This window comes from Phoxinus phoxinus (assembly GCF_949152265.1).
Source record: "Phoxinus phoxinus genome assembly, chromosome: 3".
Taxonomy (NCBI): domain Eukaryota; kingdom Metazoa; phylum Chordata; class Actinopteri; order Cypriniformes; family Leuciscidae; genus Phoxinus; species Phoxinus phoxinus.
The window spans coordinates 36733440-36761385 of NC_136878.1; the positions used below are offsets into that span (position 1 = coordinate 36733440).

At 38.0% G+C, this 27946-nt stretch overlaps 1 protein-coding gene across 1 annotated transcript in view; it reads left to right on the forward strand.

The window, feature by feature from the left end:
• Positions 1-27357, forward strand: part of tprn (taperin) — a 48353-nt gene extending 20996 nt beyond the window's left edge. The window contains exons 2-4 of the mRNA XM_079607843.1: positions 22864-23062; positions 23698-23813; positions 25161-27357. Of these exons, the coding sequence (XP_079463969.1) occupies positions 22864-23062; positions 23698-23813; positions 25161-25223 (378 nt within the window). The 3' untranslated portion in view covers positions 25224-27357. The remainder of the gene's footprint in view (positions 1-22863; positions 23063-23697; positions 23814-25160) is intronic.
• The last annotated feature ends 589 nt before the right edge of the window (positions 27358-27946 follow it).

Here is a 27946-nt window from a genome sequence, read left to right on the forward strand (position 1 = left end):
GCTGGGACATTTGGTTTCTGGGGTTTAAATGTGTGTGGAATTGAGTTAAGGTATGCAATGTTTGTTTGATCTATATCGGAGCGCGGCCGCGCCTCCAGCGCGGCCGCGCCTCCAGCGCTGAATATCTGTGTGTTGCCCGACGGGGTATAAACCTTATATATCTGTCAATACACGTTGTTGAACCTGGGTATTGTGGACTTTTCGTTAATGTATAATTATTTTAAGTTTATACATGTATGATTGATCGTTTATTTTGTTGATTTAAGGGGTTTCTTAACCAAAAGTAAGCTAGTCACTTTCTGTAGCTAATCACCCCAGTAGGTATCAGATCCGCCCGTTACCTTATGTTTTGCGTGATGTAGCCTACTTTTCCCTTACTCTTTTAGTGTAAGGTAAATTGTTACATGTTGAGCGCGTATACTTTTGAATAAGAGCTGGAAGTGGAAGCGGGTTGGGTACAATATTTTCTTTCTTTTGTTTGTGGTCCGAGTTGCGGGCGGGTTAGTTGAAAACGTCGGTCGGGTACGGGTTGTTTATACATTGACCCGCGCATCACTGCCGTGTAGCCTATCATTCGTTCAATCGTTTTTTCCCCCAAATTAAAATAAAAAATAAAAAAATGAAAAACGACTTGTTTTTGAGATTTGAGATTCTGAAAACGAGATCTAAATTTTTAAAGCAGGTGAACACAGAGTGTATTTTAAGCGGTTGCTGAATTGAACCTTGTGGGAGCGGGACGGGAAAAACAGTCCCGCGCAGACCTCCTTAAACCTTGGGTGTGTAACGTTAGCCTATGTGTGTCCCGAGTAAATAATAATTTTAAAAAAGGAATAAAGTTAAAAAGTTGGACTGTATTGGTACAGTCCATTGGTAGGCTAATGCAATGCTAAATCAGATAGATGTACAACAACATGTCCAACAATCGATTTAAATAGTAGCCTACATGGGGTTTAATTTATCGTTAATAAGATGTATCCGCGGCATTTTCTCGTGTGGTTCAATGGTCCAGTGGTTTCGTCAAGTGTGTAAAAGGTTTTGGGTTCTAATCTGCATTCGTATTGTTTTTTCTTCTTCTTCATCAAAACCGATTATGCTCATCAGTGGTTGTATATCAAGTAGTAGGGACACGTTTGTGTGCATTATATTTTGTGATTTCACCGTAACGAATAGGCCTATTCCTTGTAGCTGGCCCGCCATCTACTGGATAAAAAAAATATTGGCCCGCGGCCAAAGTTACTTGCCGACCCCTGCCCTACAGTCTCATGGACTTAACGGACACATGAAATCAGCAGCCATTGTAAGTACACAAGACCAAAAATTCATATGAAGTGTGGTATATATATATATTAATTTTTTTAAGGGACAAGACAGATCATTTGACTTGCCTGGCCTGATTAGAACAGTGAAAAAATAAAAATAAAAAATGGGTTGTGCAAAAAGGCGCATTTTTTGCTAGATTTTTTAAAAAGTTTAAATATATCAAAACAGAAAGATTTTTTTACATTTAAAAGCGTGCAATGAAAAACAGGAATAGGGGAGGGGAATGACCGACAGAGAGAGACAGAGAACTTTTGAAACTAAAAAAATAACATCCTAACTTTGACAGAAAGTAGTCTTTGATAATGTTTAAATATACATAAAAATGCAGCATTGAATTAATTGAAATTAGTGTACTTTAAAACACTTGTTTAAAAGAAAAAACACATTTATACATAGTATAAAACACTAGATGGCACAATATACCTATTTTTAATAGTCTTTCTGCCCCCCTCCCCACACAGACAAACACAGGAGGGGCTGTCTGTGTGTGTGGCTGCGATGTCAAGATGTGTGTGTGTGTGTGTGTGTACGAGGATCTATCGAAAAATGGAGACATAAAAACAGACTCCGTCATTTTGTTCATACAGAACATCATTCAAACTGCAAAGTGTTTCCTTATATTTGTGTACACTCGCAATAAAACACAACATTGTGATTTTGTTAAACTATAAACTCTTGTCAAACTGTAACATACAAATGTCACCCAACCAAAATCACACACACACACACACAACAATGTTGACTGTTTTTGTTCTGTTTCAGCAGCGAAAATAGTTAAACAAATATCACAGCAGAACCATTGCGCATCTCAATGTTTTTTCATTAGTGAATAATTCCGCATTTTGAAAGAATCGCTTGACTCAAAGATTCAATGATCAATCCATAAAGATCTGTGTCATTCATGAATGATTCAGTCGTTCGAACGACTCGTTTGAACGAATGAATCAATGACTCGCTCATTAAGACGGTCGCCTGGCGACACCTATAGGAGGTTTAGTGTTATGTTCAAAAGTATAGCCTATCATTCTTTCCAACGATCGTTAATTAACTTATATTTAAAACAATCTTATAACATTATTTAATGCATTGTTATTTTTCAGTGTAAAATATTTAATTTGATCAGCCACAGGGTAGGCTAACAGTCCTATAGTGTCTTATTATTCTAAATAATTTATATTGATCAAATTTAGAAATTAAAAATGAACTATGAAGCATACATTTAATAAGAGTAGGGTGTGACTAGGTATAGATATTACAATATACAGATATTCAAATATAGTGGGCACTAGCCTATTAAAACCTGAACGTGTCCGCTTAATAAATCGTGAGCTGAATGAGCCGCAGCAAACATCAGCACAAGGAGTCCAATTTCATTAATCATGGGTGAAAAGCTGACTGAAAAGATTAAGAATAATAGGCTATTGAACACGCAATTCAAGCAATCCCACCCCCGAAATGGCGCTATGTTTAAAATTAAACTAAATGCCCACGGCTGCACGGGCAATAACGCGTTCACGGCGAGGAACGAGCAGAACAGAGTGAATGTGTTTTAGTTCATTCCTACTGGACGTCCAGTACTTACTTTGGCTTTTAAGTTAGCGATTTAAAAGCCCCCGCTTTAATTGCACATCGATTAACCGGTAGGAAAATATTCTAACAGTCACTATTTATATAGATACAATATACAATGGGCCTACCCGATTTTGACCACAAGAGGGCAGTATTGCCCTATGTATGACTTATTTTTTGACTAAAAAGTGCATTCTGGCTGTTTTTTAACTTATACATAATTCTTAAATTGAAATAAAAGAACAAAATGGGTTTAGTTCTGATATTTGTATACTTTTATATAGAAATAAATGGTGTATAATAAATTTTTTAGAAGATATGAGGCTTTTAGTGTTTCCTTTTTTGGACATTACTTTAATCCCTCGCCATAGCAAAACCGTTTGAGATATTTAATGTCCGTTCACAATTTAGCATCTTTAATGTATTTTCATCATGTTGAAAAAGTTTGGTGTGAATAAAATAAACCACCGCTAAAAACTCGGAGTCTAAAATATACCAAAACTCACATTCAAACCAAAATATCTGACTTCTTGTTGGTCGGAGCTAATGACTGTAAATTAGAAAGTTGTCCGGATCGAAGAGAAGAATATACGTACCGAGTTTGGTTACTGTAGGTAAAACTAATACCCCATTTTTTACTAAAGGTGGCGCTACTGAGCCCCTTACCACGCTCGTTTCTGAAACTTCGCACAAGTGTACTAGGCAATAAATGTAAAGTGTCTGTCGAGTTTCATGCAATTTGAAGAATGTTAAGAGCCTCAAATGCATCCAAAAAGAATATAAAAGTTTAAAGCGTTGCCATGGCGACAGTATTAAAGATATCAATAATCCTTTCACAGGTCTACATCTGTCGTGTGTTTACATTATACAGATGAAGTTTGAAGCAAATCGGGTAAAAATAAGAGGGTGAATTCAAAGCATTTTGAAAGTGACACACTTCCTGCTGCCAGTTGGTGGCGCTATAACTTTGACTCACAATAGTCACATCCATGTGATCGGCCTCTTACAGCGAACACACTGCTGAAGTTTCATCAAGATCAGTTAATGTATGAGGATGTTATAACACACTTCCTGTTTCCAATATTCGCCATAAATTCGTTTCCTCACCACGGCCAAACCGTTCGAGATATCAAAAATCCCCTCGCAACTTTTCATCCTCAATGTCTTGACTTCATGCACACCGAGTTTCGTGGTGATTGTTTGAATCGTCTAGGAGGAGTATTTTAAATTCCATTGAATGCGTTTTTCTAACTACCCCAAATAGCCGACTTCCTGTTGGGCTGGGGTAAAAAGTCAGAGCATGAAGGATATATGAACCGATGAGATCTATAAGTGTACCGAGTTTCATATTATTTCATGCAAGAGTGTTTGATTTATGGACCAAGTTTTCGGACCCCGTTCCAGGGGGCGCTGTCGAGCCCCCCTGCCACGCCCGGGTACCAGCTTCAGTCCGGCTCTAATGGCCGCGGGTTCTGACCAGTGTGCAAAGTTTCAAGAGTTTTTGAGTATGTTAAGGGCCCCAAAAGCCCCCAAACCCTTGAAGAACAATAATAAATATAGCTGCAAGCAGCGATTACGGGCCCAAGCCGGTGGCACCGCCACCCTGGTGCCTTTAGTTACACTAAAGGCACCGGGCTGGCGCTGCCACCGGCTTGGGCCCTCCATCGCTGCTTGCAGCTATATTTATATATATATATATATATATATATATATATATATATATATATATATATATATATATAAAAAGCCGCCACCCCCGTTGCCTTTCAGGTTCCTGTTCACGACGGGCAATAACGTAACCCGCTTTGACTGTCGAGAAGAAGTCTGTTTTAGAGCTTGTATCAGTGTGAGTCTTTCTGCTCCCCTCCAAACACACACAGAAAAGGGGGGGGGGGGGGCTGTCTGTGTGTGTGCCCTCTCTCCCTCCCCTCCCCCCCACTCCACACACACACACACACACACACACACACAGAGAATGGCAGGGGGAACTCTGTCAGAGAGAGACAAAACCACATTCAAACCAAAATATCTGACTTCCTGTTGGTCGGAGCTAATGACTGTAAATGAGAAAGTTGTCCGGATCGATAAGCACAATATACAGACCGAGTTTTGTGACTGTAGGTAAAAATAACCCACCCACTTTAGTCAAAAGTATCTTGAAAGTAACACACTTCCTGCTGCCAGTTGGTGGCGCTATAACTTTGACTCACAATAGTCACATCCATGTGATCGCCCTCTTACAACAAACACACTGCTGAAGTTTAATCCAGATCAATTAATGTATGAAGACGTTATAACACATTGTGTTTTTCTTTTCTCGCCATAACTTCGTTTCCTCGCCACGGCTAAACCGTTCGAGATATCAAAAATCCGTCCGCAATTTAGCGTCCTCAATGTCTTGACTTCATGCTGACCGAGTTTGGTGGCGATAGGATAATTTTTCTTGGAGGAGTATATCAAATTCCAGGGGCATGCATTTTCATACAGCCCATAATAGCCGACTTCCTGTTGGACTGGCGTAAAACTTAGAGCACGAAAGTTGTTCGGCCCGATTAAATCTATATGTGTACCGAGTTTCATATTATTACATGCAAACGTGTTTGATATATGGACCAAGTTTTTCGGACCACGTTCAAGGGGGCGCTGTTGAGCTCCCCTGCCACGCCCGGGTACCAGCTTCAGCCCAGCCCTGATGGCCGCAGGTTCTGACCTGTGTGCAAAGTTTCAAGAGTTTTTGAGCACGTTAAGGGCCCCAAAAGTGCCCGAGAAGTCCCACACAGCAGAGAAAGGGTTAAAATAAAGCCCCCCTCCTCTCTCACACACACAGACACTGAGAGAGACTGGCAAAATTCCCATCAAATCACATTCAAACCAAAATATCTGACTTCCTGTTGGTCGGAGCTAATGACTGTAAATTAGAAAGTTGTCCGGCTCGGGGAGATAAATATAAATACCGATTTTTGTTACTGTAGGTAAAACTAATACCCCATTTTTGACTAAAGGTGGCGAAAGTGACATTTTGAAAGTGACACACTTCCTGCTGCCAGTTGGTGGCGCTATAACTTTGACTCACAATAGTCACATCCATGTGATCGGCCTCTTACAGCGAACACACTGCTGAAGTTTCATCAAGATCAGTTAATGTATGAGGATGTTATAACACACTTCCTGTTTCCAATATTCGCCATAAATTCGTTTCCTCGCCACGGCCAGTCATTTCACTTAAATGGCAATTTAAATTACCTATTAATTGTCATTTAAGTGAAATGACTGAACTTAAATATACGAGCTTGATAATATATATATATATACTGTATGAGGTATAACAGGTAAGGTAGCAGTTCCAAAATAGTTTTTGTTAATAAGTTAGTATTTAACGAGACCACAGTCATTTAGAAATACATTACAAAAACACAGTGAAAATAAAGTAGCATTTTGAGGGTTAAGGTCTGCTACCATGGTACATGTGCGCGTGTAATTGAAGAGTGCGTGCAACGAGCACAGGGGGGGTTTGGTGAGGGAATTTTTCTTTTATAACAAGTTATAAAAAAAACGTTAGAATAATACTGACATAAAACTTGACAACATCTCATTTGACCGTAAATACTGAATAAGGAAAAAACGTTTTTCTCAGGTACTGATAGAGTCAACCGCTTTCACGCACGTCTTTCAAAATAAAAGTCTAGCGTCAGAAAAAAACAGAATTACGTTTGTTGTTTCTTTGACTGCACACTCCGCAACCCACTCAAAACGTTTTTGCGACCCACCAGTTGAGAAACACTGCTTTAATTAATGTTTTTTGATGACTTAAGGTTAACTAAAGAGCATGAGACCGAGACGTCTTCCTGCTGGCCAGTAACGTTATTTGGCACAGGTAGCCTATTTAATTCTGTAACAAACAAATGTGTATGCTATTGTTTTTTGATAGTGTTATACATTTCTTTCAGATATTAACGATGATCACTGCGTTTGTCTTACCGATTGTGGTATCTTCCTGTCAGCAATGAAGTTACAGTTTGTCTAAGCTTTTTTTTATTAATGTACAATGTTGCCCGATATTGCTACGAAAAACAAGCAATTACAAAAAGAAAGAAAAAGATATCCGAAATAAGTTCAAAGCTTGTGTTTTGTAAATAAGATGAATATATCACTAACACTAACGTTCAACTTTCCACTTTATAAACGTCCCAAAGTGTCACAATAAATTGGAAAAACGAGTAAAAAAAAAACACATACCGGTACTGTATAATAGGTGGATCTGGCAACAAACGGAGGCTGCACCCGCGCTCTCACTCAACGCGCTCTCAAGCCCCGTTCACTGCGCTAGCTTCTCGCAGCAACATGAATTGCAAACACTCATATGATATGAGGTGGTTTAAAACGGCAAAATTATCATTCAGAGAGCTTGACATTTTATTTTTGAATATAAAAAAATGACCGAGGTCCGGACCTCGGTGACCTCATAGCTGGCTACGGCCATGCGTCCAGTAGGCTACTACTTTGGCTTTTAAGTTAGCGATTTAAAAGCCCCCGCTTTAATCACACATCGATTAACCCGTAGGAAAATATTCTCACAGTCACTAATATATTTATATATAAATACAATATACAATGGGCCTACCTGATTTCGAACACAAGAGGGCAGTATTGCCCTATGTATGACTTATTTTTTGACTAAATAGCGCATTCTGGCTGTTTTTTAACTTATACATAATTCTTAAATTGAAAAAAAGAACAAAATGGGTTTAGTTCTGATATTTGTATACTTTTATATAGAAATAAATGGTGTATAATAAATTTTTTAGAAGATATGAGGCTTTTAGTGTTTCCTTTCTGGACATTACTTTAATCCCTCGCCACAGCAAAACCGTTTGAGATATTTAATATCCGTTCATAATTTAGCATCTTTAATGTATTTTCATCATGTTGAAAAAGTTTGGTGTGAATAAAATCAACCACCGCTAAAAACTCGGAGTCTAAAATATATCAATATATCACATTCAAACCAAAATATCTGACTTCCTGTTGGTCGGAGCTAATGACTGTAAATTAGAAAGTTGTCCGGATCGAAGAGAAGAATATACGTTCCGAGTTTGGTTACTGTAGATAAAACTAATACCCCATTTTTGACTAAAGGTGGCGCTACTGAGCCCCTTACCACGCCCGTTTCTGAAACTTCGCAAAAGTGTACTAGGCAATAAATGTCAAATGCATGTTGAGTTTCATGCAATTTGAAGCATGTTAAGAGCCTCAAATGCATCCAAAAAGAATATAAAAGTTTAAAGCGTTGCCATGGCGACAGTATTAAAGATATCAATAATCCTTTCACAGGTCTACATCTGTCGTGTGTTTACATTATACAGATGAAGTTTGAAGCACATCGGGTAAAAATAAGAGGGTGATTTCAAAGCATTTCGAAAGTGACACACTTCCTGCTGCCAGTTGGTGGCGCTATAACTTTGACTCACAATAGTCACATCCATGTGATCGGCCTCTTACAGCGAACACACTGCTGAAGTTTCATCAAGATCAGTTAATGTATGAGGATGTTATAACACACTTCCTGTTTCCAATATTCGCCATAAATTCGTTTCCTCGCCACAACCAAACCGTTCGAGATATCAAAAATCCCCTCGCAAGTTTTCATCCTCAATGTCTTGACTTCATGCACACCGAGTTTCGTGGTGATTGGTTGAATCGTCTAGGAGGAGTATTTTAAATTCCATTGAATGTGTTTTTTAAACTACGCCAAATAGCCGACTTCCTGTTGGGCTGGGGTAAAAAGTCAGAGCATGAAGGATATATGAACCGGTGAGATCTATAAGTGTACCGAGTTTCATATTATTCCATGCAAGCGTGTTTGATTTATGGACCAAGTTTTCGGACCCCGTTCCAGGGGGCGCTGTCGAGCTCCCCTGCCACGCCCGGGTACCAGCTTCAGTCCGGCTCTAATGGCCGCGGGTTCTGACATTTGTGCAAAGTTTCAAGAGTTTTTGAGTATGTTAAGGCCCCCAAAAGTGCCCAAACCCTTGAAGAACAATAATAAATATATATATATATATAATATATATATATATATATATATATAAATAAATATAGCTGCAAGCAGCGATTACGGGCCCAAGCCGGTGGCACCGCCACCCTGGTGCCTTTAGTTACACTAAAGGCACCGGGCTGGCGCTGCCACCGGCTTGGGCCCTCCATCGCTGCTTGCAGCTATATTTATTTATATATATATATATATATATATATTATATATATATATATATATATATATATATATATATATATATATATATATAAAAAGCCGCCACCCCGTTGCCTTTCGGGTTCCTGTGCACGACGGGCAATAACGTAACCCCGCTTTGACTGTCGAGAAGAAGTCTGCTTTAGAGCTTGTATCAGTGTGAGTCTTTCTGCTCCCCTCCAAACACACACAGAAAAGGGGGGGCTGTCTGTGTGTGTGCCCTCCCTCCCTCCCTCCCCACACACACACACACACACACACACACACACACACACACACACACACACACACACACACACACACACACACACACACAGAGAGAATGGCAGGGGGAACAAATCAGAGAGAGACAAAACCACATTCAAACCAAAATATCTGACTTCCTGTTGGTCGGAGCTAATGACTGTAAATGAGAAAGTTGTCCGGATCGATAAGCACAATATACAGACCGAGTTTTGTGACTGTAGGTAAAAATAACCCCCCCACTTTAGTCAAAAGTATCTTGAAAGTAACACACTTCCTGCTGCCAGTTGGTGGCGCTATAACTTTGACTCACAATAGTCACATCCATGTGATCGCCCTCTTACAACAAACACACTGCTGAAGTTTCATCAAGATCAATTAATGTATGAAGATGTTATAACACATCGTGTTTCTCTTTTCTCGCCATAATTTTGTTTCCTCGCCACGGCCAAACCGTTCGAGCTATCAAAAATCCGTCCGCAATTTAGCGTCCTCAATGTCTTGACTTCATGCTGACCGAGTTTGGTGGCGATAGGATAATTTTTCTTGGACGAGTATATCAAATTCCAGGGGCATGCATTTTCATACAGCCCATAATAGCCGACTTCCTGTTGGACTGGCGTAAAACTTAGAGCACGAAAGTTGTTCGGCCCGATTAAATCTATATGTGTACCGAGTTTCATATTATTACATGCAAACGTGTTTGATATATGGACCAAGTTTTTCGGACCACGTTCAAGGGGGCGCTGTTGAGCTCCCCTGCCACGCCCGGGTACCAGCTTCAGCCCAGCCCTGATGGCCGCAGGTTCTGACCTGTGTGCAAAGTTTCAAGAGTTTTCGAGCACGTTAAGGGCCCCAAAAGTGCCCGAGAAGTCCCACACAGCAGAGAAAGGGTTAAAATAAAGGCTGTCGAGCCCCCCTGCCACGCCCGGGTCCCAGCTTCAGTCCGGCTCTAATGGCCGCGGGTTCTGACATTTGTGCAAAGTTTCAAGAGTTTTTGAGCACGTTAAGGCCCCCAAAAGTGCCCAAAAGGTAGTAATATAATAATAATAAATAATAAAGAAGAATAATCCGAAGGAAAACAATAGGGCCTTCGCCTTTTCAAGGCTTGGGCCCTAATAATAATAAAATATATATATAATTAAAGCTGCAAGCAGCGATTGCGGGCCCAAGCCGGTGGCACCGCCACCCGGTGCCTTTAGTTCCACTAAAGGCACCAGGGTGGCGGTGCCACCGGCTTGGGCCCTCCATCGCTGCTTGCAGCTTTAATTATATATATATATATATATATATATATATATATATATATATATATATATATATATATATATATATATTATGTAAATTCTTTTTTCCCCCTATTTTTAACATATATATTATTATATATATAATAATAATATATATATTATTAACATTTTTGGATGCTAAACTATTCTTTTTATAGGCTTTGTACTTTGTACACTTTGTACACTCATGTTCCAATATAGAAAAATGATCCTCTTCAAATGCGCAAAAATGTGCTTGGAAACATCACAGTGGAGCGGTGCTTACTATGAACGGCACAAACTGTACAAATGACTATTTAAACAGAGCAGTTTATATGTAAGGTTGACTATTTTATTATTATATTTTATTAAGGCTATAATGAACATGCTGCGATGTCAAGATTGCAATGCTGGAATGCTGTGTGTGTGTGTGTGTGTGTGTGAGGCTCGATCGAACAATGGAGACATAAAAACATACTCCGTCATTTTGTTCATACAGACCATCTTTCAAAATGCAAAGTGTTTCCTTATATTTGTGTACACTCGCAATGAAACACAACATTGTGCTTTTGTTAAACTATAAACTCTTGTCAAACTGTAACCTACAACTGTCACCCAACCAAAATCACACACACACACACACACACACACATCCCCCCTCCCCTCCCCTCCCCACACAGACAGAATGGCAGAGAGACAGAGAGAGAGAAAATACACATTCAAACCACAATATCTGACTTCCTGTTGGTCGGAGCTAATGACTGTAAATTAGAAAGTTGTCCGGATCGAAGAGAAGAATATACGTACCGAGTTTGGTTACTGTAGGTAAAACTATAACTAAGTTATAACACACTTTATGCATCCTTTTTTAATCATAAATTTGTTTCCTCGCCACGGCCAAACCGTTCGAGATATCAAAAATCCCCTGGCAATTTATCATCTTCCATGTCTTGACTTCATGCTGACCGAGTTTCGTGGTCATCGGATGAATTCTCTAGGAGAAGTGTTTCAAATGCGAGAGCAAGCGTTCTCCAATCAACCCGTAATAGCCGACTTCCTGTTGGGCTGGCGTAAAACTTGACCCAGGGAAAGTTGTTCGGCCCGATTAAATCTATATGTGTACCGAGTTTCATATTAATTCATGCAAGCGTGTTTGATATACGGACAAGTGTTCGAATCCCATTCCAGGGGGCGCTGTCGAGCCCCCCTGCCACGCCCGGGTACCAGCTTCAGCCCGGCCCTAATGGCCGCGGCGTCTGACCTGTGTGCAAAATTTCAAGAGTTTTCGAGCATGTTAAGGCCCTCAAAAGTGGCAGAGATTTTGCACACAGCAGAGAAATGGTTAAACTAAACTAGCCCCCCTCCTCACACACACACACACACACACACAGAGGGGCAGAGGGAAAATGCTCCAAACAGTACACATTCAAACCAAAATATCTGACTTCCTGTTGGTCGGAGCTAATGACTGTAAATTAGAAAGTTGTCCGGATCGAAGAGAAGAATATACGTACCGAGTTTGGTTACTGTAGGTAAAACTAATACCCCATTTTTGACTAAAGGTGGCGCTACTGAGCCCCTTACCACGCCCGTTTCTGAAACTTCGCACATGTCTATTACACAATAAATGTCAAATGCATGTTGAGTTTCATGCAATTTGAAGCATGTTAAGAGCCTCAAATGCATCCAAAAAGAATATAAAAGTTTAAAGCGTTGCCATGGCGACAGTATTAAAGATATCAATAATCCTTTCACAGGTCTACATCTGTCGTGTGTTTACATTATACAGATGAAGTTTGAAGCAAATCGGGTAAAAATAAGAGGGTGATTTCAAAGCATTTCGAAAGTGACACACTTCCTGCTGCCAGTTGGTGGCGCTATAACGTTGACTCACAATAGTCACATCCATGTGATCGGCCTCTTACAGCGAACACACTGCTGAAGTTTCATCAAGATCAATTAATGTATGAGGATGTTATAAAACACTTCCTGTTTCCAATATTCGCCATAAATTTGTTTCCTCACCACGGCCAAACCGTTCGAGATATCAAAAATCCCCTCGCAACTTTTCATCCTCCATGTCTTGAGTTCATGCACACCGAGTTTCGTGGTGATTGTTTGAATCGTCTAGGAGGAGTATTTTAAATTCCATTGCATGTGTTTTTTAAACTACGCCAAATAGCCGACTTCCTGTTGGGCTGGGGTAAAAAGTCAGAGCATGAAGGATATATGAACCGATGAGATCTATAAGTGTACCGAGTTTCATATTATTTCATGCAAGCGTGTTTGATTTATGGACCAAGTTTTCGGACCCCGTTCCAGGGGGCGCTGTCGAGCCCACCTGCCACGCCCGGGTACCAGCTTCAGTCCGGCTGTAATGGCCGCGGGTTCTGACCAGTGTGCAAAGTTTCAAGAGTTTTTGAGCACGTTAAGGCCCCCAAAAGTGGCAAAAACCTTGAAAAAAAATTTATTATAAAGAAGAAGAAGAAAAACCCTTAGAAGAACAATAGGGCTCTGCGCCCTTTCAGGGCTTGGGCCCTAATAATAATCCTTTGGAAAACAATAGGGCCTTCGCCTTTTCAAGGCTTGGGCCCTAATAAATAATAATCCTTTGGAAAACAATAGGGCCTTCGCCTTTTCAAGGCTTGGGCCCTAAATAGCAATTTAAATGTTTTTTATTCAAATCAGTTGTTAATTTTAACCTTCAATATTACAGTAATGGATTTTTTCGCAAGCCTTAGTGCCCAGTGAAATGATTCAGCCGTGACTGAAATATTCTAATCCCCTAGATCATGCAAGAATACACATGTCTATTATGCTGGTTCACCTACATCACACGCTTATGAAACCATGCGTGTGTGTGTGTGTTTATGTATTGTAGGTCTTACCAGCTGTACTGTGCTGAGGGATTTCTAATATTAAACACCCTGGCAGCAGATTAGCTCTAATCAGGCATCTGCTCAGTCTGCCCTACACTTCACTGAGAGGCCGTAACAATCTTTCCCCTCACACACAAGCATACAGACAAAGAGCTTCAGCATTTGCTGGACAACTTCTGCTTCACAGTGTGCTGCCAACCAAACGTTGTAATTCAGAGAGAAACCCCCAGTATTTGTGTGTGTGTGTGTGTGTATTTACATGAAGTCTCAACCTTGGTACAAATAAGGACAGCATCTAGTGAATTCTGGTCTGATAGTTCTGCTAAACATGTATACTCCGTTTTACTGGGGAGAAGTTATATCTGTATTTATAAAAATATTAAACTATTATTATTATTATTATTATACTAAATTAACAAGAATACATGTAATAAGAGGACAATACCAATACAAAAGCAATTTTTTAATGTATTTGCATTTTTAAAACATATTATTGTAGCATAAAAAAAATCTGCAAAGTAACCATTATTAAATTGTGTTGAATCAGTGTTGCTAACATTTTAATATTTTCAGTGAATGGAAGTAAGCTATGCTCATATTCTGATTTTAAATGGTAATAATTTAAAATGTAGTACATGTTCAATTGTAATGTTTACAACCTTATAAAGTGTTTAAAATAACAAGATCATAAAACAGCAATTATACATTGTAAAAGCATTAACATTTTCCCCCACCACTTTTGGAGTAGTGGTGCCACCCTGCACTACATGCACTTTGGAGTCTTTAACTTGCATTTTGCAGGGTAAATGTTATTGATTAATTGATTGTTCATTGCAGTTGCAATCGACAATGCATGGAAATTCTTGAAAATTACAGTTTTTCTCAATTGCCAACACACTATTACTGATTCAGTTGTCACAATTTCCCATGCAAACTATTAATTCAGCTCTAAAAAAAAAAGACATTACTCACATTATTTTATTCATTTCACCTGTTTTCACACACATTCACATTTTCTCAATGATTTCTGCAAAACACAAAACTTACACAAAATACCCTCATTTTACACAGGTTTAACCATGATCTCATCCATAAAACAAACACATAATATAATTAACTGAAGCATCACAATGTGAACTCAAATTGCATACATTTATCCATGAGTAAACATTAAGTAGCAAATCTGATGACACACCAATCAGAATCTCAGGATAATATAAATAGGGCCACAGTTGATTTATATGCTTTAGAAAATGCTTCCTGAGACTAGAGAAAGAGGTGAAAGAATCATCTACAGGGTTTTTCATACTACTTACACACACAGTATGTTAGTTTCAGTTATTCATACAACCACTGATGCACAAACGTGGACACATTATCAGTGTTGTTACCTAGCATCATTGGGCTTCGTGCTGTTGCTGATGGCTCTTCTCTGGCTCGCATCAGTTTTTCCCAGCATTCCATAAGCCTTGCTGAGGGAATGACCTGCAAATCCTTGGCAACCCACCTCCACAGGCATGCATCTAGTTTTCCACCCATTCCCAAGGCACAGTTAGTTCCAGTAGGATAAGCTGTTTCGTAGACTCTGAGACCAGGATGATGTCCAGTCTAAGCATGGACTGGTTGATGTGTGCTTGAATTTTCTGCTGCCTATCCAGGTCAACTGTCATCACCCAATCTCGTGCTGTGTAGAGCAAGCCAACAGGGTTGTTTTTCCTCATGGGCTGCTCTCCCTCCTTGATGAATGCAGTCATACTGGCTGTAGAGTTGGCGCTTCTGCTCTCGCTGATCCCCTTACTGATTGCCTCAGCTATGGTCTTGAGGACTTGGTCGTGTCTCCAGCGATAACAGCCATAGCCTAGGACCCGGGAGAAGCTGCTCAAGATGTGTTCAAGAGAGTCTGTCTTGGAACACAGGGGGCATTCTGGAGTTTTTACCTTGCCCCAAACCAACAAGTTGGCAGGGCTTGGGAGGCTGGGCTAACTTTATCCTCTCCATTTCCACATATCATGTCAGATGACCTTCTGCTCCATTGCCTTTTCCCACTTGATCCAGGCACCCTGTTTCTTCATTGCTACAACCCTTCTTGCTCATTCTTCCTCCACAGAAGCACGTACCTATTCTTACACAAGCCTCAACCTTTCCTTTCTTCAAGGCCAGGATTTTGGAGGTTTAAAACTCATACGCAGCCACAATATAAGCTTCTCTAACCCCTGTAGGATCCATCTGGCTCCGGGCACTGTCGATGTTTTAACCAATGCAAAGACAATCACCGAGATAGTACATCCACTGATAATTCCAGCCTGAAGACAGCGGGCCACCAGAGACTCTCAGACTGTACTTGCTGTAGTAGTCCAGGATTAGATCTTTCAGTAAACAGTACTTTATATGAGGGAATTTTCACTATTCTGTATACAGTAAGCTCTAGCACATGTTCTATAGCCTCAAACTCATGATTGTCAAATTTATTTACATGAACTGCATTTTTGCAGACCTGAGAAATTACTGCCTAAGGGAGGTAGAGAAAGTATTTTGTCAGAAGAAACTACTGTAGTACAGTAATGAAATTTGGCAGAATGTGCAGAGGACACTGAATGTATTTATTTTTGTTATTTTTACTGTACAGTACTGTATTGTATACCAAGTTCATATTCAATTCTTTGATTCTGAAATATTTGACCTTTTCTTTTCTAGTGCTTTTCATCTACTGTAAGATCATTTTACAGTAGTGTAATGAAAGGTAATTTTTACAGAAAGCTTGTTGTATTTTACTGTATCTGCACTCTTTCATTTACATTGTATACTGTAATAGACAATGAGCTGTAAAATCATTCCTGATTCCCAATAAGAGGTTGCTGTTACAGTGTTATGAATTGATCTCACTTAGTGTTCACTGGGTAGGGAAGTAGTCTGTGTATTTGATAGGTTTTATGTGTAATCTGAGGCCAAAGTTTGATTCTGACTAGAGATTATGTTTTGACTAAAATATTTGTGTTGGATGTGGAAGTTTGAGGTTTGGTACCAATTGTTGTGTAGTTATGAGATTGTGTTTGTCAGAAAATGGTGAATTGTTTCATGAATTGGGTGTTAGCAATTGAGAAAACCTGTAATATCTCTATTTGTGTAAAAACATATTTGATTACTCGTCCACATTAATGTACAAAGCCCTGTGATGATCCAGACATTCAGGATGAGATAAGCTGCTATATTGACATGTGACTCATGTATATCTACAAGCTGTGTTGGGGTAATGCATTAGCCTACAAGTAACTTGAGTTACGTTATCAGATTACTTTTTTCAAGTAACGAGTAAATTAACACATTGCCTTTAAATTTACAACAAAATATCTGAAGTACTTTGTCAAATAAGTAATGCTGGTTACTTTGTTTTCCTATTTATTGACTACTGCTCAACTTTCCCCATGTTGAGAGAGAAATCGGCGTTGTGTGCGCTGTGTAAACATGATGGTTATTGTAGTTAGGGTTAGGCATTTACTCATCTCACTTGCACATAAAGAGATTCAGTATTCCTCAAAATGAGAATAAAAAAACAGAAATACAAATGTCAGAAAAAAATCTGAATTTTATGCAAATCTGTAATGATTACCGTATTTTCCGGACTATAAGTCGCACTTTTTTCATAGTTTGGCTGGTCCTGCGACTTATAGTCAGGTGCGACTTATCAAAATTAATTCATACTGACTGAGATGAACCAAGAGAAACGTTACCGTCTACAGCCGCGAGAGGGTGCTTTAGTTGTTCAGAAGCGACACAGAGGAAGAATTCAATGGATTCAGTGTTGTGGAATGAGATTGCGGGAGCTTGGTGAACTTGCTTACCGGTTACTTGTTGGACTGGCTGGCTTGTTATGTTATTTATCCTTTTCAGCCTCCCAGGTATATGTTCTTTATGCTATTGTGTAGCTGAATAACTGTTAATGTGTTACGTTAACATATCGGACACCTATTCAGCCTATTGTTCTGTGTGCTATTGTGTAGCTGAATAACTTGCCTTTCCAGATTAAATGTCTGTTCTTGGTCTTGGATTTTGTGAAATAAATTTCTAAATAAATGCGATTTATAGTCCAGTGCGACTTATATATGTTTTTTTTCTTCTTTGTGACGCATTTTTTGACTCCGAAAATACAATAAATATGTTAAATAAAACAAATATACTTTATGTATTTAATCTTATTTTATTAACCAATGTCTTTGCTGCCGACCTTCGATAATCCAATACAATCACACTAATAAGCAAAAAACACTTAAAAGAGATGGTTCGGAGTAATTTCAACCTAGGGTCCTTTGCACCATGACCTCGAGCCAAACATGGTCATGGTGCAGAGGACCCTAAATTGAAATTACTCCGACCCATCCCTTTAATTAAACATGGCATTTGTGTTTAATTTTTAAAACCGCACCCTCTACTGCTTTTTGTGTGATTGTGTGTGCTAAAATAAGATTTTAAGGTCTGAAAAACGCCACTGTTAAACTCTTTCTCAATAATTCAAGCTTTAATAGGCGCAGAGAGCAAAATGGAGTGGATATGAAGAATCCTTTCCAATGGTGATTATTCTTCCAATCTCTTCGTTCAGAATGTGTTATATGAGCACTCTGAAAATACTTCTAAATAAAGATTGATCTGCTTGAATGCAATCTGACTTTTTTTCTCACGCCAAAGAATATATTATAAAATATTTGTGCTGGTGAATTGCGATGGGAAATGGTTGAAACTCCCAGCATATCACCCTGTGCTCATATTTTTTAACGCTGGCTGAATAGTCAGGAAATATTTAAGCACGAGCCAAGAATGACTAAATAACTCCACACCAGAAACTTTGCTTGTTACTGCCAGTGACCTATTCAGAGTTTGGGTAAATCATGCCCCAGAAAGCAGTAGGTTAAAGAAACTACAGTAGTTGAGTGGGGGAAATGGCTATGGTCGCAAGTGTTGTTTAATGCTAAGCCTGGTGCTGAATTTTTACATATTTAAATCTGATGTAATTGCTCTATTCCAAAACCTTTGAGCTGCCCATTGCATTTTAAGAACACATAGATGCTATAGACACAAAGAGTTTCAAAAGCTAGTCATAATTTCTGTTTTCTCTAAGATATCTTGTCTTGACCAATTCTGAGGCAGCATATAATAATTTTTTTGTAGAAGACAATCACAGAATGCCTTGAGACGAGCTCAGCGAAGAAATAAATCCATGTTTTTGAAGATTTAATGTGCTGCAAAGTCAAATAAAAAAGTTTTAAATTGGAAATGCAAATAAGTTGTTTCATTCATCATGAAGTCTTAAGACATGGCAGAATTTCAATATGTTGTTCAGTGTAAACAAGTTTGTGATGTTTTGACATCCCAACTGATAGCACTTCAGATTCAGCCTGGGCGTACAGTAAGACATCTCTGTTGATAATGCCTACATTTCAAGCCCAGGAGAATGTAACGCGCTATGAGGCAAACCAAAACCGTTTGACCTGAAAGACTATTGCATATGCTTGGTGCAAATCACATACATCCCAACACCCAAATAACACCCTACTGTCAACTATAGTGGAAGCTTCATGCTTTGGAGTTTTCTAGTTGAGGAAACTGAAAAGGCTGTTGTTATCATGGCAACTTGGACACTGGCAAATCTGTAAAGAAAACTAGATTCAGTCTGCCAGAGATTTTAATTGTGGGTGGAGATTCATTTTCCAGCAGCGCAATGAACAGATTTCTAAGGCTGTGAAAAAATGGAACGCAAAAAGTTAGTATTATGAGCCAATTCTAATTGAGAATTAGTAGTATGATCTTTAAATTGTAGTCCACACATATTCAGCGTCTACTTTGGAGTTGGAACAAATTTGCATTTAGGATTAGGCAAAACTTTAAATTTGCACAACTCAAACCCAAGAAAATTCTAGGCTGTAATTGCTGCTAAAGGACAATGAACACAATTAATAACTGCTAAAGTCTTACATTAATTTAATTAGAAGTCTTATTTCAAGTCTTATTCATTTATAAGCCTTTAATTTATAATTAATTCTTTCATTTTTTTAATCTTTAACACACACACACACACACACACACCACTTTTTTAGGTACACATTGCTAGTACAGAGATGTAGCACATTTTGCCTTCAGAACTGCCTTAATTCTTGGTGGTATAGATTCAACAAGGTGCTGAAAACATTCCTCAGAGATTTTTGTCTTTATTGACATAATAGGATCACGCAATTGCTGCAGATTTGTTGGCTTCACATCAAGGACGCAAATTTCCTGCTCCACCACATCCCACAGGTATTCTATAGAAGTGAGATCTGGTGACTGTAGAGGCCATTTGAGTATAGTGAACTCATTGACATGAGATGCTTTGTAACATGGCAAGTTCTCCCGCTGGAAGTAGCCATCAGAAGATGGTACACTGTGATCATAAAGGGATGAATATGTTCAGCAACAATACTCAAGTAGCCTGTGACAAATTATGCTCAATTGGTACTAAGAAGCCCAAAGTGTGCCAAGAAAATATCCCTCACACCATTACACCCCCACCAGTAGCCTGAACTGTTGATACAAGGCAGGATAGATCCATGCTTTCATGTTGTTAACGCCAAATTCTGACCTTACGATCTGAATGTCTCAGTAAATCAAGACTCGTCACACCAGGCAACATTTTTACAATCTTCTATTGTCCAATTTTGGTGTGCCTGCGCAAATTATAGCTTCAGTTTCCGGTTCTTAGCAGACATGAATGGCACCCAGTGTGTCTTCTTGCTGCTGTAGCCCATTGTGCGTTCAGAGATGCTCTTCTGCAGACAAACATGGTATTTTCAGCCACCGAACTGCCACTCACTGGATATTTGCTCTTTTTCTGACCATTATCTTTAAACCTTAGAGATGGTTGTGTGTGAAAATCCCAGTAGATCAGCAGTTTCTGAAATACTCAGACCAGCCCGTCTGGCACCAACAACCATGCCACGGTCAAAGTCACTTAAATCACCTTTCTTCCCCATGCTCGGTTTAAACTTCAGCAGATTATCTTAACCGAGTTTCTGCCATGTGATCAGCTGATAAGATATTTGCATTAACGAGCTGTTGAACATGTGTACCTAATAAAGTGAGCTTGTAGATTCATAAATGATTTGTGTTATTAGAGATTTTGCAGAAAAAAAGATGAAAGGAGGGTGGATACTTTCTGAAAGTGCTGAATGTCACACAGCATGTATAATGCCATGAGTTAATCCTTTAGGTGCCATGTTTGTATCTTTTATTTATTTATGAAAAGTGTGACAGATTTGACTACACACCCAGTCTACACACCCATGTCCACTGTGTTATGTAACCACAATAGATTTGGCAAGTTGCTAAAAGAAAGCAAAGTTTGTACAACACCTCTGAAAGAGGTTTTAGGTTCACAAGTTTTTTTTTTTTTTTCAGGATTCTTTGATGAATAAAAAGAAAAAAAAGAAAAGGAAAAAAAAAAAGAACAGCATTTATTTAAAACAATATACACTATCAATCAAAAGTTTGGGGTCAGTATTTTTTTTTGTGTGTGTGAAATAAATTATTATTTAGCAAGGATATGTTAAATTGATAAAAAGTGATATAAACGATTTATATTTTTATAAAAGATTTATATTTTGAACAAATGCTGTTCTTTTTATTTATTAATGAATCATGAAAAAAGTATCACAGGTTCCAAAAAAATATTAAGCAACACACACACACACACACACACACACACACACACACACACACACACACACACACACACACACACACACACACACACACTATCGTGATCATGGTATATATAGAGGGTATATAAGGTTATGTTTATTACACCAAATAAACATCACCCAATTATGTGCGGCCTTTGTCCAGTCGTTTTGATGGGCATGCCATGTAAGGACATGTTCACATCCTTTGTAAAATAAGCTTGCTTATATGTAGTCGAGTGAGGACATGTGAGTGAGATTAGAGTAGATTTAGGACAGCGCTTATACACAAGGGCCAGGGCACAGGCGTTGACCAGGTGACTCTCACTAGGGTGCTTTGGACACTACATACATACTATGGGTATAATATCTTCTAGTGGCCCTTCACGTTGAGTTTGAATCAGACAACACAGTATTTATTCGTCTGATAAGTCTTTAATAAGATTAACGTAACGTTAAGGTGTTGTGAGTGGTTGCCAAAGCGTTGCTATGGAGTCCTGAATACGTTAATATGTGAATGCTAGGGTGTTCTTGGTGGTTTCAAGGTGATAGTTTTTTTTTTAAAAGAAGCCAGTCCTTAAGTCTGTATGACATTCTTGTGTTCATGTTATATTGCAGACCACTTTTGCAGCTATTGAGGTAGGATATGGATAAAGGCCAGGGATAAATGTCTTATGTTTGGTGTTAAGTGTGGGTTAAGGGCTATGGGTAAGGTCAACAGTGTAATTACTGAAGTAACTACAGAAATGAATTAAAGCTGTAAATACAAGTACAATGTAAAAACATGAATGTACACAATAAGCAAAATTCTATTAAATTATTCATTTAAATGTTAATACATAGTTAAAGACACTTATAAAGTGGGTCCAGTATAATAATAATGATGGTGAATGATATGGTAATCATTCAATGCTACGTTATATTTGAAAGAACTATGATATGGTACTGTCACACCACTTACAAAAAGGCACTCTTAGTTCAATTGAGTTTCCCAATCGATTTGCGTGTCAGCATTTATGACCATGACTGACTTAGATTATCAGACAAGCTTAAATTAATCATAAGGATAACAAAAAAAGCAATAAGGAAACTGTTCTCTGTTAATGCTTAATTTTTGACCCACAATTTCTCTTTCATTTGCATTTATGTGCATAGTCAAAAAAGTGCCTCCATTTGTTTAAATAGGTCCATGTAGATAAATACATCAGGTGCACAGGCCTGGTAAAGTTTTGCTAAACAAATATTTGTTTTGGTCAGGACCTGCCATAGAGCCATATACAAGTTTGGACACACCTCATACTTCATTATTTCTAATTAAGTCATTTTAGGTTTCATTATTGCATTTCAGAATCATTTTAAAGTCCTCAGAACTACAAATTGGATAATTATGTAGTGACCAAAAACTGTTAAACAAATCAAAACTATATTTTTTTACCTTATTCAAAGTCGTCACACTTTGTCTTAGTATCTAAGTCTTAGTATACTTAGTATCGAAAGAGTTGACAGATATGCTGGACATGTCCTCCAGTGTCCGTTCAAACTCTTGTGGAAATCTTCACGGCATTATTTGAAGTTTTGCATTTGCAGATTGCGTGCAGGTCTGAAACCTAACAAACTGTCCTCTGTCTCACCCACAGTTAAAAATATCCTTCAACGAGTCCAGCCTACAGAGCACATTTGAATACCCGTCCGAGAACAGCGCGTGGGAGAGCGGAGAGGAAGAGGAGGAAGGAGAGGAAAAAAGAGGAGAAGATGATGGAGGGATCATTGCAGGGAGGATAAGCATTCCTCGTGCCAGCTACACCAGCTCACCCACTCACTCCAACAACAGCACTGGTTAGTAAGATGAGAAGAATGACCGGAAAGGGATAGAATGAGAGGAAGGCACAGAAACCATGGATGAGGTGAACAGGAAAGGGATTCAGTTCACATCCTATTTTTATCCACACGTTTTGTCCTATATTTCTTTTGGGGTGCAACTCTTGGAATGATAAATAGGATGCAAATTGGGACCTGTTTCTTGTGGTCTTACAGGAAGTGGGGTCAGTTTGATGAATGCATAGTAGATATAAAGTAATGATTCATGTATATTGTAGAGGTGCTTGTTGAAATGAACGAGGTGAGGATGATTTGTTGGGCTGATCTCTCAGTGTTTAGAACAGATCACCTTCATCGGTACAATAAAGCTCTACATTTGAACAGTGTTGACACCTGCTGGTCAGTAATGAGGTGTTACATTTGTTGCATTTGGGTAGTTGACAAGGACATTTTGCAGAAACAAATAACAACACATTTTAACATTTAAGAAGTCAACAAAAAGGTACAAGGGAAGGTGTATATAAAATGTTATAATATAAAAATAAAAAAATTGCCATAATATGTCTAAAATATTTGTAGATGAAGTATAGTTTCTGCGATGATTCTTCAGTCTGTTTTGACATTGATTAATATCTTTCTTGTCGTGTCCTCAGATCTGTCCAGTTACACACCCAAACACTCAGTGGAGTTTAACGCCTGGCAAGAACATAAGCTCGATGAGTCGGCTCACCGGGAGGAAGACACTTCACAGAGTACAGAGGGGGTCATGGTAAAACAAAACGAAAAAAAAAAAATATATATATATATATACAGTGTAAAATGAGTAGAAAATGTGACTGGTTCTGTAAAACGAGGTTACAGTGTTCTCTATTTGGCATTGCTTGCTAGTTGCTTGGGCGTTCTGCCCTCCCTCAATTTTCAGTGGCCTCTATGTCTATGGTAATGACAACTGCATTAAAATGCACAAGTGACTCTCAAAAATGGTTGTTCTGTGTGTCCATGGAATAAAGCAGTGTCTCTCGTTCACAATAGGTTACAGAGATAACCATAGAAACATTTAAGCACAACTGCAAACAAGAGAAGAAAATAAAATAAATTTATATTTGTATTCAGCCAATGATGCACTACATTCATCAAAAGTGACAGTAAAGACATTTATAATGTTACAATTGATTTCTGTTTCACTTAAATGCTGCTAGTTTTGAACTTTATGTTAATCAAGGAATCTTGAAAAAACCATCAGGGTTTCCACGGAAATAAGCAAATATGTTTAATATGAAACTTAAAAACAGAATGATTCCTGAAGGATCATGTGACACTGAAGACTGATATAGTGGCTACTGAAAATCCAGCTTTATCATCACAGAAATCAATTCCATTTTTAAATCTATTCAAATAGAAAACAGGTATTTTAAATTGTAATAATATTGCCAATATATTTATATAAATAATATATTCCTTTTTTTGCAGAATTTTTTTAAATATATATGTTAAGAATTATTGGTGATAACCAATGAAGTACAGTATTAAAACTCTTTACTGTTGATTAAATAAATAAAATATCAAGAAAAATTTAAAGAACGTGAATGTGTAGTATGAATTGTGAGTTCGCTACAAACATTTTTAGAGTTTATGGGATAGTCAGCTATTTAACTAATTATTTGACTAATATTAGTGATCAGAGATGTACCATTTTATCAGCTTTGGGTCGCTTGTAAACGGGGTAGCATGTCTCTTTTCAACAAACCACATGGTTTGAGTTTGTTTTTACTGTATGTTCGTAGCACAAACAAGTTACACACCAAAGTTCAATATTTCGTTTTAGGAGTAGAACAAACCCCTGAGCAACAGTTAAGACTTTTATTTAGCAATGATGCATTACATTCATCAAAAAAAATTCTGTTTCACATAAATCCTGTTCTTTTGAAATGATTCATCAAAGAATCCTGAAATATGACAGTGACAGTAAAAGTGTAAATTGACCTGTACCAAATTCTAAACAAAAATTGCTTCATTTAGTCAACAACCATAATCAAATCATTGTCGGAGCAAATATTTTCAACCATGGAATTAAAATGATTGATTAACATTAATGTCTTTTGTTGTTGTTCACCAGCTGACACCTGCTGATAGCTCCTCTCTGTCAGACTTCAGCAGTGAACCAGCCCTCTACTTCTAAACCTTCCAGACGTCGGGAAGATACGGGACCAACCACTGCCTGCCAGCACCAGCCTGGATGCAAAGAAAAAACTTCCAGAACAACGGGGGACCAGTAGCAACCAGCACGTAAACGTACATTTCGTATTCCGTGGCCGCACGCCATCAGCGGCAACAGCAGGGTTTTCCTCAGCGCTGATCCACGTAGCGGATGTGTCACACACATCTGACCTCCTGTTGCCAGCGATTGTGATCGTGATGGACTGTGTTAACGTGGAAAATGGCTTGAATGGCCATTCCGCTCTTGAATTTCACTCTTCCATCACGTACTTGCTCTACGTATGTAATACTCACCTCATGAAAGTGACCAAATTTCTAAAAGAGTGAAAGATGAAAGACTTGTCCTTTAAATAGAGAAGGAAACTTGAGTGTGTGTAACAGGACTCCAGAAAGAGGACAATAAGAGGATGAAGCAACAAAAAAATGAAATAAGTGACTTGTTTATGTATGACTGGTGAAAGGGTGCCACAATCCTTGTTCTATGTGATGTTTTTGTATGTGCATGTGTAGGTCTGTATTGACTCCCAAACTATAGAATTCGTCCACTCTAGTTTCATGTTTCCTTTTGTATGTCTGTGTTTCAAGGTAGACATTTCTAATGCGCAGACCGATATACTATACAGCTGAAATACTAACAACATGTTAGTGTTGACTTAGTGATTCTAGATCTGTTTTTTGTTTTTTTTAAGAGCATAATTGGTGAATTGAGTGAGCTGGTTAAGCACATTCATTTTGTTTTGCTTTTTCATGGTAAAAGAATTGATTGATTGCACAAATATATATAAAAATACTTGGTCATGATTTGGATCACAAATGCAATTATAAATCCAAGCCAATCCTGTGAAGAAATGCCCAGGTTACATTTAAAATGAATAATTTAAAGGCAAAAAAATATGAAAATGATGCCTGTTTTTAGGACCATCATTCTGACATTATTTTCATGATATTTGAGCATGTTTTCCTCCAAAATTCTTATTACCGTAATACATGTGAGTTGTTTCCCCCATTATTCATAATCTGGTATTCTTACTGCATTACAGTAAAAAAAAAAACACTCCTATATATATTATAATTTTTTTGAATTGCATTATTAAATGTTCACGTTACGGTAATGACAATTTCGGTGGGACTGGATGTACTTACCGTAATTATTTGCCTCCTAATAATCCTTAAAATACAGTTTAAGCAAAATAGAATGTATCTATTTTTGGGATGAAATATGACCTGGACATGTTCTTGGCAGGTTTTGTGAGATTTATGATCTGAGATTGTTTTAAGTATGCCATTTTAAGCACAGTGTTACTAGCTGGTGCATCAGTTTTATCAATAATCATGCTGAAGTTTATATCCTTATGTGTTCTGAACTGGACATTCTTGCAGTACAAATGGGAGCGGTCAGTTTTAGTCATGAAGGTAGGAAACATTATTTTGTGGATTTTTGATTGGACACGCTGTAAGCATGTGTGTGTGCGAAACATGAAGACTAAATACACACAATGCCAACTCTCTTGAGTGTGTCATGTCTGTTAAATGGCTTCGGTGTATCAGCTCACTCGTCTCCTCAGCCTTTCCGACCAGTATTGATGTATAGTTTGTACACTCCAGGATAAAGTTTTCATAATTTATTTGATCTCTTTTACCACTTTTTCATATTTTTAGTCAAAGGGGCAAAAAGTAGCACTGAGGTGTTTCAGGATAATTCTTTTGATAATTTGACATCATGTACAAAATGACATGAGTGTTGATAAGACAGCTTACATGTTCATCTTAGTCCTATGCTTTTGTATTCGTTCATTTGCACTCTTTGTTTTTGCTTTATTTTGCACCTGATGCAGTTAAGTTTTGAGAGTTGGTTGGAATAATGCCTTTAAGGAATCTAAAATCACTTTCATATAATTATAAAAATAATAAGAAAAATTTCATTATAAAATTATAACTTGTGTTCATTGGTAGCATAACATTGACTACAAACTAAGCATACTACCTTTCAAACGTTCTGCGGTCAATACGATTTTTGAAAGAATTTAAAACTTTTATTCAGCAAAGATGCATTAAATTGATCAGAAGTGACAGTAAATTGTCAAAAAAAATTTTTTTTAATAAATGCTGCTCTATTGAACTTCCTATTCATCAAAGAATCCTGAAAAAAAGTATCACGGTTTCCACAAAAATATTAAGCAGCACAACTGTTTTAACATTGAAAAGTAGAAATGTTACTTGAGATCACTTGACACTGAGGACTGTATGAAATTTAATGGCTGAAAACAATTATTTTAAGTAGCAATAATATATATACATTTTTTTCCCTGTATTTTTAATTAAATAAATGCAGCCTTGGTGAGAATGGGACTTTCAGAAAAACTCTTATTGACCTCAGACTTTTGAATGGTAGTGTATTTAAAAAATAAATAAAAAAAATCAGATTTTTGCTGCCTGTCTGAACAAAAAATTTGAACCTATGATTTTTCATATATTATAATTAAAGGCAATTTTTATTTAAGAAAAAACTTGAAATAAAGCTATTTCACCAAGTGTTAGAATTCAACCAAATCTTACATTCTAGTTCTGCAGTATGTCACTTTAGCACTAGCTATAGACAGTAGATCCTCCAGATGTTCTTAGCAAACATCAAATATTCTTGAGGGATGCATATTAGACCGTTAGAGGGTTGGGAACTATTGCTTT